The 20282-nt window shown below is 46.6% G+C and overlaps 1 protein-coding gene across 2 annotated transcripts in view; it reads right to left on the bottom strand.

Moving 5' to 3' along the window:
- LOC148039488 (c-Myc-binding protein) overlaps window positions 1–20282 on the bottom strand; it is a 130670-nt gene that overhangs the window by 88242 nt on the left and 22146 nt on the right. The window contains exon 2 of one of the 2 annotated variants that reach the window (XM_087691133.1): window positions 162–245. In XM_087691133.1, the coding sequence (XP_087547259.1) occupies window positions 162–240 (79 nt within the window). In that variant the 5' untranslated portion in view covers window positions 241–245. The remainder of the gene's footprint in view (window positions 1–161; window positions 246–20282) is intronic. The other variant, XM_087691141.1, reaches the window with a different exon arrangement.

Genomic DNA, 20282 nt, shown 5'->3' with positions numbered 1-20282 from the left:
GGCTCAAAATCAGCATCTCTCTCATAAATCAGTCACACCAAATTAATGTTAATCTTGGCATATCTAAGTATTCTACATGTAATGCACAAGGTTAACAACCAAGACTACCTAAACTATAACAACTGTGAACAATTAGTGTGGGATATAATAGACTATTTCACCTTTTGTGAGGGCATCTAGAACCCCACTCGCCTCCAAGTATTTTCTGAATGCTTCTTTCTTTGATTCACTTGCCTGCATTGTCACTACAGACATCAGAGTTTAACAAGTAGTTTTGAGAACATATCTAAAGAAACAACGAAAGCCTCATCAAATTCACCATTATTAATCTCTCACACACTAGAAAGAAAATTGCATTCCAAAGTGGAAAATTTGACATTCCAATTAGTTTTTACTATATTCTTATTTTCAAACGGTCAGATAGACCTAGACGATAGGTCACCTAGCTCTATTTTTGAAAGAAAGCTCTAAACCCAGGAACAGAAGTGATGTGTGCACAGCAAAAGGGAGGAAAGGAGGAACACAGAGAGTGAAGAGAAGCACCAATCTACTACCTACAATGAGGGAACAGAAGTGTAATGTGAGAGATGAGCATAGTTATGGGAGATAAGAAAACGAAAAGAGAAAAGGGAACAAGACCGGAAATGGAAACGACAAAAAATTGGAGATTTGGGGAGTTTCAAGTAACTATAGGGATGAGAAAGGCGTAAATGGAAACATGAACAAAAACAGAAATGAAAAAGTTGAAACAGCAAAAAAGTGGAGTTTCGGGGTGTTTCTAGTAGTTATGGAGATAATTAAATCCACTGTGTCTAGCATGTCTCAACTCATAGAGACTACTGCTACAGCCAATGCTTTACTGTGTGGGAAGGATTTGAGCTTCCCAAAGAGTGGGGAGAAGCCGAATAAAAAGTTGTTTAAGGCTGAGAGAAAGGGAAAATCTAAAAATCTGCTTGTAAAGAGGCCCAAACAGCAAAGAAAGGGCTTGTGGTTTGGTTTTGCTAGATGAGTTGACCTCGTGAGAAATAGACATGTCACATGATAATTTAGCAATGTTTTTGAGATCCGCAATGTTGTGTTAACTATGATGCGTTGTGAAAATTCTAGTCCACTATTTTTCTTTTGATGCATCTAGTAGTGCAACCGAGGACAATTGCAAGGATTCTAAGGGGGAGGGCTGTCATGAGGACATGTATTTTTTAAACCTCACTTAACATGTGGATTAACTTTTAATCACATGGTTAAGCAAATGTTGTACATGTGAGGTGCAACTTGGGTTAGAGTAAATTTACAAGCCCGAGACCTGAGGAAATCACAAAATGTCAAAGGTATAAGTTGCTATAAGTTATGCTGCAGAAGTACTTGGTGGTATTTGGTGCCACTTGTTAGCTAGGTCATTCATTTGGCCATGAGTGTCAAGTTGGTGACACTAGAGAGGTGGCATTTAATGATACCTATTGTCAATCTGATGGTCAAAGATAGCACAAAGACACTCGAGAATGGAAGTTGCCTAGCCTATTGACTAGTTTGATTATTTTTATGGGCACCAAAATAATTATTGGATTAATTTTCAGTATTTAATGACTGAAAATTGGAGAGAGGCATTTTTAGTACATTCAACCTGCAAGAGAGAGAGAGGAGATGCTAATGGTCTTATCTGCAGTCATTGGAGAACCTTCTAAGGCAGCCAGGGGCAGAAGAAGACCAATCAACAACAGGTGATAGCATCTACAAGCTATCGAGACAAGGCAGTAGCAGTAAATGACCGATTTTTTTCAGTTCTTTGCAAAGAAAGTCTAAATTTTCTCTCTCCTCAGCATTCTCTCTCATCTACTAGCCTTTTTATAGCCTTGCTCCAAATATTACAGCATTGAGATCACCAGAGGCTAAGAAATTTCAAATTTCTCTACTATAAACCCTAATCTGCAACAGCAAAAAGTAGGGTTTAGCAAAAGCTTCAGAAAGCATGATAGAAATTGGAAGCTTCAAGACTTGGATTCAACAAGGCTGAAGCTGTTTTCAATCAAATTTAAGTGGAGAGACCAGCAAATCAATGAATTTGGGGCATTTTCCATCTCCATCAAGGCAGATGAAGGTCAATTGACTGCGCGAATCAAGAGGCAAATCAAATTGAAGACTTCCTGGTCATTTTGGATAACAAGGGGAGTTGGAATACCGAAAGGGATTGGGAAAATCCCATTGTACATCAACTTCTTCTTCAATTAAGTTAAAGAAATACCAAAAGGAGTGCCAATTTTAGGGCCAACAAGATGTCCATTGTCCAAGATTGTAAGTTAATTTGCAATTCTCAATTTTGTAATAAATATTGTTACTGTAACTAGGTTGTAATCAAGGAATTACCACCCATCCATGGAAGGAAGGCTAGTTTCTGTCAGAAGTGGTGCAGCAATGGAAGCGTAAAGAATATGCTGAAATAAATGCTGAAACACAAGACAGAAGAAAGAATGAACACAGTAGACAGATGAGAACTCAGATGTATGCTCGGGAAATGGAATCCATATCGAACACGAGACAGCAGCATACAACGGTGAGTCACTGGCTGCGTGGGCTCCTCAGCACCGGCTCCTCTCTCCCAGAAGGATCTCCACTGATGGCTGAAGCACCGAAGACTGTGGAGGAGGAGCCCTATAAATAGCCACAAAAGTGGGGAGCATAAAATGCAAGTCGGCCAGCAATAAATGCTAAAAATACATCATAAATGGCCACAAAAATGTGCCATAAAATACTGCATAAAATGCTACATAAAATGCCCAGCCTCTGCACACAGACTCACACCATGAGCTGACTAATATCTGCTAACACCCTCTCTCAGATCATGTGTGATCGGATACAATGAAATAGTACAATGATGGAGAATCATAAACTACACAACAAAGAAACACCAGAAGGACCATGGATGTCCAAGCGGTGAGTGGCCAGCCCACCACCAAGATGCCTCGGAGAGTATCTGATGTCGATGTCGATCGTACCAACAACACCGGAAAATAGAGAAGACTCATAGCAGCTCGCTGTGTAATGTCACCTATGTCACTCAAGACATACAAAGCCAATCTGCCAAACATGTCTCTAAACATGTGACCATGGAGTTCCCGCCTTTGGCCAAACCACCAAAGTGTCCCCTCATGTGAGCTCCAGACGAAAGCCTCTCGCTCTCTGTCAAGAAGAACAGCTCATCATGAACCCAGAAATCAACACCAGTCTCTAGGATTTCACTGCCAGATACCGTCGATGCGTCAGGGACGTCCCTCTCTGGAACCTGTGCACCTGTATCAAAATATAGATGAGGCACTGCAGCCCCACCAATACCCGCTCACACTCCCTCTCTGGCACAAGAGAGTCGTGAGGGATGACCGCATCACCACCACTAGAAAGCAGCCGAGGAAGGGGCCACCAAGCCCTTCCCGCGATCCGAAGAAGAGGATCCCTTCCGCGCCTTGGACTTTCTCCTTGGTCGGAGGATCCGAGTCGGAGTCTGATGAAGGAGAGGACTCATCGGTAGAGTCAGCATCCCGGTTCGTCTTCTGCTCCTTCTTCCTGGAAGCCGCTAACTTCTTGCAGTCCTTCCGCAAATGTCCCTTCTTGCCACAGTGGTAACACTGGGCCTTTGACTTCTTCTTCCCGTCACCCCTCTCTAAAGCTACATAAGCCTCACCTCCATAATGTGCCGGAAGCCGCCCCTGTAATCTCAAGGATGCCTCATGCTCAAGAAGCATCGAGGTCATATGTGTAAAACTGACAGGAGTCGATGATGTCTGCGCCCGCAAAGCATTGGGGGAGCTTGTAGAGGACCGTCCCGACAAGATGCACCTCGGGAAGAGCAGATTGCATGTGCCGAAGCTGGTCCTGTACCTTCGTAACACGAAGAAGAAAAGACTGAATAGTATCTTTCGGCTCAAACTTCATCTGCTGGAGCTGGCCATAAAGTGTGACGGCCCGCATGGTGGAAGGTGCCTCGTACATCTGCTGCAACTTCTGCCATACTTCAGGAGATGTCCTACAGGAGGTAACCGCCGGTAAGAGCGCTTTAGAAATACACCGAAGCAACGCCGAGTAAGCACGGGCATCGTCCGAGTCCCATGTGAGCACCGCTTCCTCATGGTTGTCCTCATCAAAGTCTTTAGGAAGAGGAAAAGGACGGAGAGGTCGAGCAAGAGCTCCACAGACGATGTACCATAGCCGCTTCTGCACAAACCAAGCTTTCATGACAGCACTCCATGTGAGGTAATCAGGGCCATGTAACTTATCTTCACTGGAGGTGCACGGAGGGGCCATCTGGAGGAGGTAGAAAAGAGAAGTAGAAGAAAAGAAGGTCGTTTGGAGAGTGAGCACAGCCAAAACGCAACCAAAAACACCAAAAATAGTGAGTTCACATGCAATATAACCCAAAGGCTGACCACAATAAGCCAAAAGCTGCTGCACAAAGTGAAAAAATCAGTCAAAAACTGCCAAAAACAGCAAAAACGGCCTGAATAATCAGAAAAACAGGCAAAAATAATGCTGTAAACAGCAAAACACAGGCTGCAAATTGAAGAAACAGGGGCTAAAGACTGTTGCCACCAGGTTGATGAAGAAAACACGGGCAGCAAAGAGTGGAACAGCAGTAAACGCAAATCTGTCCAGAAAAACGCAAAACGCAAATGCTGAAACACTGTCGCCAGCAGCAAATCAGCAGTCGCCAACAGGAAGGACAGCAGTCGCCAGCAGGAAGAACAGCTGGCTGATCAGCAAGAAGGGTGTAATTCCTGAAATCAGCAAGAAAACACAGCACAAATAGGTTGCAGCCTGAAATCTGATACCATGTCAGAAGTGGTGCAGCAATGGAAGCGTAAAGAATATGCTGAAATAAATGCTGAAACACAAGACAGAAGAAAGAATGAACACAGTAGACAGATGAGAACTCAGATGTATGCTCGGGAAATGGAATCCATATCGAACACGAGACAGCAGCATACAACGGTGAGTCACTGGCTGCGTGGGCTCCTCAGCACCGGCTCCTCTCTCCCAGAAGGATCTCCACTGATGGCTGAAGCACCGAAGACTGTGGAGGAGGAGCCCTATAAATAGCCACAAAAGTGGGGAGCATAAAATGCAGGTCGGCCAGCAATAAATGCTAAAAATACATCATAAATGGCCACAAAAATGTGCCATAAAATACTGCATAAAATGCTACATAAAATGCCCAGCCTCTGCACACAGACTCACACCATGAGCTGACTAATATCTGCTAACAGTTTCATACTACGTCCTCTTTGAATACAACACAAGTACCTAGTTGTGTAAGACCATAAACAAACAATAGATTAAAGCCCAAATTTGATATTTAGAAAGCTTTGGTTAAAGAGTCTTGTCGATCTGGCAATAGGGGAATGGTTCCACGAATAGGTATGGAAGAGTTGTTACCAATGATGACAAATTCCCCTCTAGAACGCATGTCCTAAGGTCAATCTTGTAAAAAGTTACATGAAAAGAAGCCCCACTATCCAAGAGCCAAGGCTTCTCCTCATCAGAAGAAGAAACAATAGCAGTATCCTTCAGCTTCACCTTCTGCTTCCCTCCTCTTGAACCTGCTATGAAAGCCTTCATGGAGCCGGATCTACTGCCACCAACCTCTTTGAGCCGCTTGCCATGCTCCAAGACTAACGGGGTAAGATCCTCCCAAGGAAGAGTCTCTTAGGTCCTCAATGTTATAAGGCTAGTGTAGAACACATCGAACCTCGAAGATAGCAATTGAGTCCAGAATCATTGCCATATCCTCTGAAGAGATAGTTCTCCCAAGGGATACAAGCTCATTTCTCATGTCCTATTTGTTGATGTTAGCAGTCATGTTTGTCATGCCTTGTCATCTCCTGCCTGTGAGCCTCAGTCTGAGTCAGATGAGGACTTTAGGAGCTCTGACTTGTCTATCACGTGTTTTGACGGAGGAGGTAGCTCATTCTAGAGCACTCAGATGTGCATTTCCCGGGGCAGTTTCTGCATTCATCAGCTTGCCTCACCTGCCGGACATTGTCCACCCTTTCCGGGATTTTTCTGAGCATTCCTGGCATTTTTACCAGCATTAAATGCTGGTCAGATCAGCATTAAATGCTGGTCGGACATATTTATGGCCTTAAATTTCAGGTCGGCCAGTTTGTGGGTTTTTTGGCTATTTATAGCCATTTCCCACTTGCCAGTCAGTTGTATTATCAACTTCCCTCCTTCTTTGGCAGGTGCACACTCCGACTCCGTCATCTTCCTCCGTCTTCGGTGCTGCCATCATCATCAGCCTGTTCTGGTGCCCTCACTGACGCTCCGGGCTGCGTGCAGGGACCGATCAGTCCACAGTTTTGTATTCAGCATTCATTTCAGTCAGTGCAGATTTTCTTCCTTCATTCTCTGCTTTCTCTCTCCTCTCCTCGGTGTTCATATTTCCTCTTCCGTTGCGCACTCTCACATGGTATCATCGCCAAACTGAGAGCACGGAGGTCCTCATCGACTGGAGAGACACCACACCTATCATCTGTTGCTGCCCCCCTTCTCTCCAACAGCCAGGCGGCCCCTCCAGGTGGTCTGAATATTTGTGTTTGCTGCATCAGCCCCTTCCAGAGGCTGCCACATCATCAACCAGCCCTGTCTCCTTGCGTTTTCAGCTGGGCGGCCTTCTTTTCAGCTGGGCGACTCCACTACAGGCTGCGTTTTGCATCCACGGTGGTCGTATTCCCTCCTGGCGGCTCATCTCCAGCTGGCGCTTCTTTTCTGGGCTGCGTTTTGGTGCCTGGCAACTTTCCCTCCGGATTTTGTGCCCTACACAGCTGCGTTTTCACCTTCTGGTGCTAGGCGACCTGATTTCCTGGAGTTTGGTGGTTCTTCTGGTGGTTGGTGACCCTTCTGGTGGTCATTCTTCGGCATCGGCACAGTTTTCTATTGGTGTTTGGTATTTTGCAGATTTAGAAGATGTCTTATCATCAGTTTACAGGTTTTGATGATTCAGATGATGAGCTTTTGTCTCGACATTCATCTGAACGGAGGCGTGATTTCTATCACGAGGACCATCGTCCAGAGTCTATTCCTCTTTCTCGTCCCCCTTCTATTCATGTATCTCGGCGTTCCCCTTCCAGTGGGCCGACGATGCAGCCTTTGGTACCCCCTGTACAGGTACCCGTACTTCCTCAGCTGCCCAAAGAGGACCGGTTGGATGGCTCCAACTTTTCTCTATGGTCCTGCAAGGTGGAGTGTATCTTGGACTCCTTCGATCTTTGGGAGCTTGTTTCTGTTCCTATTCCCCGGCCTAAGGTGGATCCCGCAGATGGGACATCTATGGATCGTGCAGCCTTATGGGATCGGCTCAATTCTAGAGCCCGATCTTTCCTCTTTCTGAGTTTGCAGGATTCTGTCCTTGTTCATGTTCACAGGTTGAAGACTGCAGCAGACGTGTGGAGAAAGCTCGCGTCTCTCTATCAACAGAAGACGTTTGCCCACCGGATATCTCTTGAAAAGAAGTTGCGGATGCTCGCTATTGATGATAGTCCTTCCATGAAGGACCACATCAACAGATTACAGGATATGAGGGATGAGCTTGCATCCCTCGGTCGGACGATATCTTCTGAAGACATGGCTATGATTCTTTTGACTCAACTGCCATCGCCTCGGTTTGATGTCTTCTACACCAGCCTTCTTACATCGAGGACCCGTGAGAAGCTTCTATGGGAGGAGTTATCCCCGCTTGTCTTGGAGCATGACGAGCGACTCAGAGAGGTCAGTGCTAGTGGATCCGACTCCACTAGAGCCTTTGTTGCAGGTTCGGGAGGACAAAAGAAGAAGAAGACGAAGTCAAAGGCTAAGAAGAAGGACAGTTCTTCAGACTCTGACTCAGATTCAGAGAGACCGAAGTGCCCACACTGTGGGAAAGGGACACATCCCGAGGAGAAATGCTGGAAGAAGTACCCTCACCTTCGTCCGAGAGCGAAGGGTGGATCTACATCGGAGCCTTCTTCTACCTCTACACCAGCTGTTACCCATGAGTCAGTGTTCCTTCATATCCATGCTTTGGAGGAGGATCCTTCTTCCGTGGCTGCAGTGTCTTCTGCGTAGCCTTGGTTAGTGGACAGTGGTGCTTCGAGTCATATGACTCCCCGAGGTGATTTGTTACAGGATCTCCGTCCATCCGAGGGTTCAGTCACTGTTGGTGACATTTTATCGGTGCCTATTAGTGGTGTTGGCACATTGCCTTTGTTTACAGACCGACCTACGAGCTTCCTTTCACAGGCCCTACATGTTCCGGACTTGGGCATTTCCCTCCTCTCAGTTTATGGCCTTACGAGGCTTGGCACACGAGTGATCTTCACCGAGCATGCCGTTGTTATTGAGGATTCTTTTACAGGAGCTGTCTTATCTACAGGTTGGCAGGAGAGCGGGCTTTATAGGCTCCATTCCCCTTCTTTGATGCAGGGTCCTCCGAGGCAGTCTATTGCTACACCCGTTCCTGCTTGTGCACCTTCTATTCCACAGGTTCCTTCCCATCCCCCACCCTCTCCTCCGGTGGTTCCCTCGTACCTCCCATCCCTTTCAGAGGGGGATGATCTCGGTGATGCGGCTGTGGATTCCCTGGCCCCTAGTGTTTTAGAGGGGGATTCCCAGGATCGTGAGGAGCTCTTTCAGCAACAGTCTACATCGACGGACTTCATTGACCTTGGCATTCCTCTTGCCACCCCAGGATCTGTTTCTCCCTTGGCCTTCCGCCACATCCAGGGTCTGAGAGGGGGTGTTAGCAGTCATGTTTGTCATGCCTTGTCATCTCCTGCCTGTGAGCCTCAGTCTGAGTCAGATGAGGACTTTAGGAGCTCTGACTTGTCTATCACTTGTTTTGACGGAGGAGGTAGCTCATTCTAGAGCACTCAGATGTGCATTTCCCGGGGCAGTTTCTGCATTCATCAGCTTGCCTCACCTGCCGGACATTGTCCACCCTTTCCGGGATTTTTCTGAGCATTCCTGGCATTTTTACCAGCATTAAATGCTGGTCAGATCAGCATTAAATGCTGGTCGGACATATTTATGGCCTTAAATTTCAGGTCGGCCAGTTTGTGGGTTTTTTGGCTATTTATAGCCATTTCCCACTTGCCAGTCAGTTGTATTATCAACTTCCCTCCTTCTTTGGCAAGTGCACACTCCGACTCCGTCATCTTCCTCCGTCTTCGGTGCTGCCATCATCATCAGCCTGTTCTGGTGCCCTCACTGACGCTCCGGGCTGCGTGCAGGGACTGATCAGTCCACAGTTTTGTATTCAGCATTTATTTCAGTCAGTGCAGATTTTCTTCCTTCATTCTCTGCTTTCTCTCTCCTCTCCTCCGTGTTCGTATTTCCTCTTCCGTTGCGCACTCTCACAGTTGATGTGATCCATCGTCATCAACATTAAGCATCCGAAGATTCTTCTCAAGAGAAATCCAATAATGAAACATCCTTTTATAATACAAAAACGCACGGTAGACCATACTTCCGTCATTGTCTTCAATCTTCGAGCATGCACTAGGACAAAATCTTGTAAGCTCATAAAAAGGAAGGATTGGGCTAGAGAATTGAGCTGATCCCAAAGGGCCACACCATCTACTATTATTCCCACACAGGGATCCTCCACGAGATGAAGAATAGGGAGTGTAACAAGCTCCCAAAGATTAAAGGTGTCAAGTATGCATTCCACCTTACATGACCAAAGCGAATAGTTAGAACCATCTAGCTTGTCCTCTTTGGATAAAGAAGGCAGAACATGTGTAACATCTCCACCTATCGACTGTCCAGCACATTTTAGCAGTCTATTGAGAAACAAATCTAAGTGTCGCTGCTCGGCACTCCCATGGAATGTTCTGAGGTTTGTTACCTAGGGTTTTCCGAATCCGCCTCGCAACGGAGCGTTCACGGCCGAACCCACTAGGATCGACATGAAATCTGGGTTCCTAGTGGCCAGGGTCTCCTGACAGCATTCTGGCGTCGGGTCCCGGATATCCTACTTTACGCAGAGATACCCAAGCCGAAGCTGACCCATACCGCACTTGGTTCAAGGAAAATAAGAAACAAGAGGGATAGGCTGCTCGACCTCTTTGCTCGCAGGGCATAGTTGTCAGAGTGCAGCGATGCGGAAGCGTGGGACCAAGACTAAGAGAGAGAGAACGCAGAGAGAGAGAAAGAGACAGTGGAAGATGAAGATCTGCTATATAAAGTGTATTGTATACAAAGATATGTAGATATGTACATGGGCACAGTGCGCGGGACTGCGTGTCTCCACCTCGACGATGCAACCTGCTGTTCACCTCGAAGTCCGCTGCAGTCTGCACGATCTCCAACCTGAAATCTGCAGACAGAGATGAAATCTGCACGAGCCTCCAGCCTGAATCTGCGAACAAACGTGGGAGAAGACTACTGGAATATCGGCTATAAATAGCCACAAAATGGCGCCCAGTAAATGCAGGTCGGCTGCATTAAATGCACTGCATTAAATGCAGCCGACTGTCCAAAAACAGGTCGGACTGCCACATGGCAGTCCGACTGGGCAATCCGACTGCCCTTCGACAGGATCTGAATCCTAACACCCCCTCTCAGAGCCTGGGCGAGGCAGAAGCCTGAGGGATCGGGCATGTCTCCGAAGTAGAGCCTGGGGAAGCGCCTTCGTAAACAAATCTGCAAGATTGTCCTCCGTCTTGCAGTACTCCACCGGAATGGTCTCATCCAGAAGCTTCTCTCTGATGAAGTGGTACTGGATCTCTATGTGCTTCGTCCGGGCATGGAAAACAGGATTCCATGCCAAGGCAATGCAACTCTCATTGTCACATTGCAGCAAAGTAGGACGAGTCTGGGGATAGCCAAGCTCCTCCAACAATCTCCGAAGCCACACAGCCTCACATGTGGTGGAAGACGCAACCTGATACTCCGCCTCAGTAGACGAAAGGGCTACCGTGGGCTGCTTCTTGCTACTCCATGGATAAAACCTGCACCCAAGGTAAAACAGTAACCTGTTGTAGACCGCCTGTGGTCCACATCACCAACCCAATCCGAGTTGCTCCAACCTGCAAGTACAAGATCTGAACCACCTGTGCCTGCTGGATAATGAATCCCTAAATCAGATGTCCCCCTCAAATACCGAAGTATCCTCTGGGCAGCCTGCCAATGCACCGTCTGAGGTTCACTCATGAACCCCGCCAAGAGACCTACAACAAAACAAAGATCAACACGAGTGTTGAGGAGCCAAATCAATGATCCAATCAACTGACGGTAGCGGGAAGCATCCGCCATGGGAGAAGCTGAATGTGAAGAGGCCTTCCCGTTCGGATCCATAGGAGTAGAAATGGTCCGACAATCCTCCATCGCAAAAGAAACCAAGAGCTCCTGTACATATCTCTGCTGAGAGATGAAAATCCCCCTCTGAGATTGATAAATCTCATGGCCCAAGAAGAAATGGAGTAGACCCAAATCCATCATCTCGAACGTCTGATGTAAAGCTGCCTTCGTCTCTTTGACCTTCTGTGCATGATCACCTATGACAATCAAATCGTCAACATACAACACAAAAAGCACACAACCAGCCTCGGAAGTATGTATATAAAGCTGCAGATCAGCCTTGGAGCGCCGATATCCCAACTGTGACTAAAGGAACGAGTCAATCTTCTCGTTCCATGCACGCGGAGCCTGCTTGAGGCCATACAAGGCCTTCTTCAACCTGTAGACTTTCCCATCTGAAGATCCAAAGCCAGGAGGCTGCTCTACATAGATCTCCTCCTTCAAATCACCATTGAGGAAAGCTGACTTCACATCCAACTGGTAGACAAGCCATCTCCTATGGCCAGCCAAGGCAAGAACAGCTCGAATAGTCGCCATACGAGCAGTGGGGGCAAAAGTGTCATGACAATCAATCCCGGGGCGCTGTACAAAACCTTTACCAACAAGGCGAGCCTTGTGCTTGTCCAAAGAACCATCGCTAAGGTACTTGGTGACGCCAATCACCTTCTTATTCGAGGGGCGAGGCACAAGATACCAAGTGCCATTCCTCTTAATAGCCTCCAACTCGGCTTCCATAGCTTTCTTCCATGGTGCGGACTGTAAAGCCTCCTTCACGGAGGTGGGCTCTCGATCCTGCATAACACGGGTCATCAAACAATAGTTAGAGCAAACAAGCTCCGTAGAATGTGCCTGGTGCCGCCGTGACCGCCGCGGACCATCCTCAGTCTCCACTCCTCAGGGACCCCCTCGATCCCTGAATCACGGAGTGTGTCACGGGCCCAACGAGGAGGAGGCCGGACCTCTCCTCGTCTCTCTCCAACAGAGCAACTGAAGACTCTGGGATATCCACCGGTGGTAACTCCTCGGGGGTGACCGGTAGAACAGTAGACTCTGTATCAGAAATAAAATCGGAATCAAAAGGTGCGGGCTCCAAAGGAACTGTCGTGGGAGCCCAACTCTCCCTAGGATCTCCAAGAACGGGATGCTCCTCACCCGCTGCTATGACCGGAACCTCCACGAACTGCACATCTCGACTGGTGTACACATCCCACTTGACGGGATCATACAAACGATAGCCTTGGGACTGAGAGCTGTAGCCAACAAACACCTGTCTTCGGGAAGCTGCTTCAAATTTATCACGATGAGCCTTGGGAATGTGAACATAGGCATCACACTCGAAAACCCTAAAATAAGAAACATCAGGCTTAGTCCCAAAGTAGGCCTCAAAGGGTATCATCCCATCAACGGCCGAAGTGGGGGATCGGTTAAGAATGTGGACTGCAGTAGCCACAGCCTCGGCCCACAGAAACTGAGGTGTCTGTCGATGCTCCATCATGGTGCGTGCCATCTCGATCACACTTCGGTTCTTCCGTTCAAGAATGCCATTTTCTTGAGGAGTGTTAGTGTTAGCAAACTCCTGGTGAATACCTTTCTCTGCACAAAAACGAGCAAACTCATTAGAAACAAATTCACCACCCTTGTCGGATCGCAAGGTCTTCAATCGCCGGCCTAATCGGTTCTCCTCAAAGAGAAGCCAATCCTTGAAGTGGGAGAAAGCTTCTGACTTCAACGCCAAGAAGTAGGCCCATGTCATCCTGCTGTAGTCATCTACGATCAACATGAAGTACGAGCTGCCTCTCAAGGACTCGTTCCTCATAGGGCCACAAAGATCCGTAGATACAAGCTCCATCGGTGAAGTAGACCGCCGCGAAGCTTTGTTGGGAATCGCATCCCTATGTTGTTTTCCACTAATGCAGGAGACGCATGGCTGTTGGCTCACCACTATGTCCGGCAACCCTCGAACAAGCTGTCCACGTGACGCCCTCTGAAGATAATCATAGTTGAGGTGACCAAACCGAGCATGCCATAACTCTGACTGTGTCTGAGAGGTAAGAAGAAGAGTAGGGAGGGCGGTAGAAGACGTCAATTTGTAGATGCCGTTCTCCTCATATCCTGATGAGAGAACCTTCATTGGCGCACGATCAAGAACTCGCACCGAATCACTGTCAAACTCCACCAAAAGTCCAAGGGAACAAATCTTATGAACCGAAAGTAGATCATACCCTAAGCCTGGCACATGCAAGACCTCTGAGGTATGGGTACCACCACATCCATCTGGAATAAGCTGCATCTCACCCCGGCCTGCAATACACACTGAAGAGCTATCTCCAATAAGAATCTGCCCACGAGAAGATCGCAGTCGGGCAACACCAACTGATGAGGAGTCATGTGCCGGGAGGCACCACTGTCAATGATCCACTCTTGAGCCTGGGGACCTATCATCGCAGCATCAGAAGCATTCGGTGTAGAGTCCTCAATGACAGCTAGATGAAGAAACGCAGCTCATGAGGGTGCAGCCACCGCTCCAGAATCCTTCATGTCCTTCTTGTTGGTGTCCTTCTTGTCTTTGTCAGGGCAACCCTTCTTCCAATGGCCAGTCTTTCCACAAATATGGCATGTGGATTCTTTGTCCTTGCCCTTCTTTGACTTGTTGTCCTTCTTCTTCTTCTTTTGGTCCTTCCCCTTCTTCTGAGAGGCTTGACCTGTCAAGGCTTCCGACTTGGAAGCATGCTGTCCCTTCAATTGTTCCTCTTGGTCCAAGACCATAGGAACCAGCTCTTCCCACAGGAGAGTAGACTCACGCCCCGAAGCAATAAGGGCGGAGTAGAAAGCACCGAATCGTCGCGGCAACTGGGACAAAAGTGTGATCGCCATGTCTTCGGAGGAAATTGGCTTCCCCGCATTCTGAACCTGCATCTGAAGCTGTCTAAGCTTGTTGATGTGCTCCCATAACGAAGAAGACTTGTTCACGGACAAGGTCCGCATCTGCACCTCCAAAGAAACCCACTTCATAAGGGTCATCCGATTATACATCTGATCAAGCTCCAGCCATATTTCCCGAGCCACCGTCAAGTGTTCGATGTGGGCTATCACGGCTGTAGTACAAGACAAAAAAAGAAAAGAACGAATCCGGGCATTCAGTTTGTCCCAGTGAGACTGTGCCTTGGCCAACTCCGCACGAGCATCGAAAGAGAGTTTGGACTCATCTCTTACTGAAGGCCAGTCGATCTCCTCCTGTACAAGCTCCGCCAAATCGTAGAACTCAAGGATGGCCAATATCATCACACACCAGATGAGGTAATTGTCGCCATCGAGCTTTTGATCTGCGGGAAGAGCCGGTAAGACAGGCACCTTCCGGTCCATAATCGTCTGAAACTCCAAGTCAATCTCTGTAGACATCTTCACCTGTAATGCCTTCACAAACGCAAAAGCAGCCCCCTATGACTGTGAAAACGCAGCCTGCTAGGGCTCTTTCTTCCGCGTCCCGAACCTTCTTCACCCGTCGGAGGCAATGAAAAAGCAAAATCTGCACTTGAAGACTGAAAACTCAGCCTTCCTCCTCTTCAAACAGCAGCAAACAGCAGCAAATCCACCAATTGGACTCCTTTCCCGCGCGCCCACGCTCGCTTCAGCCTTGTTCCAAGGCGCAGCCCTCCCGCTCGCCCTCAAATGCTGGAAACGCAGCCTTGCGTCGCGATGGAAACTCCTCTTCAGGTTGGTTCTTCACTCAGTCAGCCCTTCTACACTACTCTGATACCATGTCAGAGTGCAGCGATGCGGAAGTGTGGAACCAAGACTGAGAGAGAGAGAACGCAGAGAGAGAGAAAGAGACAGTGGAAGATGAAGATCTGCTGTATAAAGTGTGCTGTATACAAAGATATGCAGATATGTACAGGGTACAGTGTGCGGGACTGCGTGTCTCCACCTCGATGATGCAACCTGCTGTTCACCTCGAAGTCCGCCGCAGTTTGCACGATCTCCAACCTGAAATCTGCAGACAGAGATGACATCTGCATGAGCCTCCAGCCTGAATCTGCGAACAGAAGTGGGAGAAGACTGCTGGAATATCAGCTATAAATAGCCACAAAATAGGCGCCCAGTAAATGCAAGTCGGCTGCATTAAAAACAGTTGACTGTCCAGAAACAGGTCGGACTGCCACGTGGCAGTCCGACTACCCTCCGACAGGATCTGAATCCTAACAATAGTCCCATTCCGATCCCCTAAAACGGCATGAATCGGAGTTCTATCCTAACAATTTCTAAGGTCAAAGATGGTAAAACCTTGTGAGAAGCCTCCTAGTTCTCTCGGACCACCCTACGGTAGGACAGACCCGTTGGGGGTTCCGTCCACCCACTTCCCTCAATGGGCGTTCTTTACTTATCTAATTAGGTCCTATTACATTTATGTGTGACATTTAAAATCATCTTTCTTAATTAAGCCTTTTAGGGAACGGGGTTCATTCGCGTAATTTACAGCACAAACACGAATAGAGAGCAAGCAATCTATTGACAAACAAGTTCCTTAACTTATCTTCAAGTTATTCTTTGTCTCTTGCCCATATAGGAGAAATTATGTATCCCTTCTGTCCAACAAAAGTATCCCTTCTCCCCTGCAGAAGTAACTGGTCCAAATCCCATAGCACCACAATTTTAATCATTTATCTAGAATAGAATCTCCCAACATGCCCAGACGTTGGGCCCCACGGAGGTCTTCAACTCCATTCTAGACCTAGTAAGGGGTGTCCAGAGCTCCACCTGACTTGCAAGCTGTCTAGGAGCGAAACATCATTCCCGTGGTTGGCCTTTTCACCACTCGACCTTCAGCCCATGAATCCAGCAATGTCCTCTTCGAGTTAATCTGCGTTGTGATCATGAAGATGATCCACCCATGCAAAATATCCTTCCTTAATTAAATCCTTCACGAATCCAACACAACAAGGCATTCAGCCCTAATATCATTTTTCAGAAAAACATTCCTTCATCCCCATGGTAACTTGTCATCGCAAACCCTTACCATGTATTTACCATAAGTCACAAGCACTTGGAACAATCATCCAAACAACAAACTAACAACCAATTGAATGTAAAAGCATTTAGAATGTTGTTCGATCTGCTAACAAAAAAAACCAATTGTATTCTTCCCAAACAATGCAAGAATAGTCGCGATAACATTTTCATCGCATATCTACTCTCCCCCTTGGGATTAAAAAGCGATTCTATGTAAAATTTACTTAATACTTGTATGCACAATTTTTCATATCATTCTTTTTACAATTATGCCATTCATAACCCTTGACCGGTTCTTCCTTGTAATTGCTCTATCGACAAATAAACCATATGCAACTAGGTGCAATTAACTTCCCTTGATACATGCACTTTGCAAGCTCCATCTTTCGAATATGTAAGATGAAATTTATCATTTCCGATGACATATACTCGTGCATCATAGTATGGGACCTAACGTATCTCATACGAGAATCAAAACAAACATCTATCAATTTGGAAATACATTACTTACGACCAGTACCGCAATTGGATTGACAGTGATGCCTTCACCTGAAGCTTCGTTGTTGGTTGCAGGATTGCCATCCGCATGCGGCATTCTTCATCGTTCACAAGTAGATTCAAAAAATAAAGAAGACGGAATAGATTCGAGATAGAAGAGTGTAAGAGAAGATGGCTTAGTCGAAGATCGAGATAAGGGAAAATTGAGCTAACTCTCTCCCTCGCAACCTCTCGGGGTAAACTCCTCTCTCTCTCTCTCTCTCTCTCTCTCTCTCTCTCTCTCTCAAGCTCTTTCCCAAAATCTCTTGGAGGGGTATCCTTCTCTCTACCTCTCTCTCGCAGCCTCTCGAGGTCTCCTTGTGCTTCCTTGTGTCTCCCCATGCCTCATATTTATAGTGAATTAGAGAAGAAGGGTTGTGGCTGAGAAGAGGAGCTCTTTGTGGAGGAAGATCTTGGAAAAATCAGTGATTTGATGCTCAAATCATAAATCTGATGGTTCCATTTGCTCCAAAAGGGGGGTACTCTCAAGCTCTTTCCCAAAATCTCTTGGAGGGGTATCCTTCTCTCTACCTCTCTCTCGCAGCCTCTCGAGGTCTCCTTGTGCTTCCTTGTGTCTCCCCATGCCTCATATTTATAGTGAATTAGAGAAGAAGGGTTGTGGCTGAGAAGAGGAGCTCTTTGTGGAGGAAGATCTTGGAAAAATCAGTGATTTGATGCTCAAATCATAAATCTGATGGTTCCATTTGCTCCAAAAGGAGGGTAAAACCCTAGGACACTTGATTAGAAATCTTTTTTATCACTCCTTTCTCTTCCTGTTCGAAGTGTTGTCTACTACCTGTAGACTGCGATCACAGCGCACACGATTGCGCCAATCTCTCTCTTTATTTTTTTCTTTTTATAAAATCTCCACAACTAACTAAAACATCACTTGTCTTTTCTTTTAAATGATATCCAGTTCTAGAAATCTCCATATCTTTTTAGGATAATATCTAAAATATCTAGACTATGCTAGTTTTGCCCAAAATCTAATATCTTTGGACCATCCATACTATACATATTAACACTAGTGATTAATATGGCTCATAACTCTCATTCACGTTGTAACTTCTGTGAAGGGTGGCTATGGTCCTTGTTAATTCGAGAAAAATATCGGATTTATGACTCTCTATTTTTTTTAAATAAAAATTGTTAGTTATTAATGTTAGTTAGTTTTTACCTTAGTTAGTCTTTAGTTAGTAACCTTACTAACTTATCAATTGACTAACAACTTTCGAACTAACCAACTAACTTTTAATTGCATGGAAATATTACAACATGCACCTAAACAAGTAGTGCTATGTGCGGCAATTTAAAGCCAATAGAACGGCCTCTATGGGAGTCGTGGAGAGAGGGAGGAGGAGAAGGAGAATGGTGATCCGAATAGTGAGACCGCACAAGAGGGCTCGGACCTTCGTTCTTCACGATGATACTGCCCTCATTTAGAAGAGTGATAAGAGATTTCCTCCTTAGAGTCATCAAAGCCATTGAACTATTAACAAGACATCTTCAACACCTCTAAACACCCACAAAAATCTATGTTTTGCTGAAGAAGGTCCCGAATGGTGGAAATTAGCTACACATACATGAAGGAAGAACTATGACTCGTATGGATCAGTAGAACATAGAAAATTTGTGTTCCTAGCAAGGAGCAAATGTCTAAAAATCTGAATTTTCAACTTAGGGGTTCTCCTCTCAATGGGGTAACTCCGTATACTCACTTCAATGAAAATACCATGTGAGAGTGTGCAACAGAAGAGAATCGTGAACGCGGAGAGAAAGAGAGAGAAAGACAACAAGAGATGAAGGAAAGAAATCTACACCAACTGAAGAAGAATGCTGAATACAGAGGAGTGGACTAATCAGCCCCTGCACCTAGTGTCAAAAGATGGCGTACCAATGAAACAATAGGTTTCGCGGAGAGGAACACGGAGTAAACTCAACAAACATCGAGAAGAGAAGGGAAGAGAGAAGAAACTATGATGAATGGAATGATAAAGACCTAAATCATGGAGTGAATGTGATACAAGGGAACAAGGATGCCGTAGCACAAGGAAGATGATGAAGATAGCCACAAACCACAAACCACAATGTCCTCCTAAAGGGGTGTGAGGGCAGTGGAGAGGTTGAAGAGAAGAGGTGACAGACTGAATGAATCAATCATAAGGAATGAATGAGAGAGTGGCCTATGAATAGGCACAGTCAATCTAGGATGGCGCCCCTTTTTGGGGCTGCAAACCCTAAACACAAAACGCACAAATGCAAAAATGCAAACTGCGAGTGAAGGGTGAAGGATTTCTCAACACCCCCTCTCAGGCCCAAAAAGGAGAACAAGAGAAGAGTGAGGTGGAGATGCAATGCTACATGCTGAAGAATACTCATCCAGCAGATGCCACTTCGACAGTGTCCCTCGTGGAAAAATTGTTCACTTGCCCAATCGCCCTAGTACAAAGATGATGAAATCATGCAATGCATAGGAAGAATGTCGGACTTTGTGTGGTGCCAAGAACCATAAGGATATTTCCATACTCGATCTCAGGAAGTGGCTCCATGAATGTTGACCAAGGGACGAAGAAGACCCACCTTGTAATCTGAGAATACCACCTGAAAGGAGACCTTTGAAGATAATCAAGAGACAAGATGAGCTGTAGAACCCGAAACTCAACCTCGGGAGAGAAGCCACTAGCTCCATGACTTCATGCTGGAAGGAATACAAAGGCCTAGTCAGCAAGTCGCTCCTGAAGATCCAAGGGCCCCAATCTAAGGAGGTCCTCTAGATCCTAGGTATAAGTAGAGGAGATGACTGCTCAAAGGAGAGTCACTCCTCGAAAGTGAACGGTGGTGGCATGTGAAGAACCTCAGGGGACATAGGGTCCCTCTCTGAATCGAAAGGAGTAGAAGTAGGAGCCTCCTCTAAAGCCGAAGAAGAGCTAGAAGCCCCCTCTAAGGGCGAAGTAAGAAAATCCCCCTCTGAATCCTAGTCTGTGAGAGGGAAAATCCAACCAATCATGGCTCACAGACTGCAAGGCATCAAATGACGAAGGAAGTGTTGTCGGTCGTGCTGAAGAAGGTATCTAGGGCTCGGAAGAAGAAGCCAAAAAGCACCAAGAAGTGGCCTCTCAAACCTCAGGGGAAGAGGATGGAGAAGAAGGAGGCTCAGGATGAGCCAAGGGTGGGGAACAATCAGACTCTCAAGAGAGTGGACTGTGGAGGAGATGTGGGCCATGGAAGCCACTGTACCCGAAAGTGGATGGGGGAAACCTCCTCGCAATGGGATGGTCTCCAGGAGGGCTTATCGCCTCGTAAGGTCTTAGAGCCTCCATGTGTTCAAAAGAACTTAGTGCGCATCGGTTGCAGCTTATTGCCTTGAGCATAATACTCCGATAGTCGATGCAAAACAATCTCTGTGGCCCATAAAG

This window comes from Lygodium microphyllum, chromosome 2 (genome assembly GCF_053477565.2).
Source record: "Lygodium microphyllum isolate KBCC chromosome 2, Lygodium_microphyllum_v1.1.10, whole genome shotgun sequence".
Classification (NCBI taxonomy): Eukaryota; Viridiplantae; Streptophyta; class Polypodiopsida; order Schizaeales; family Lygodiaceae; genus Lygodium; species Lygodium microphyllum.
The sequence above is the reverse complement of the archived record's forward strand: the minus strand, read 5'-3'. Positions and strand labels throughout refer to the sequence as shown.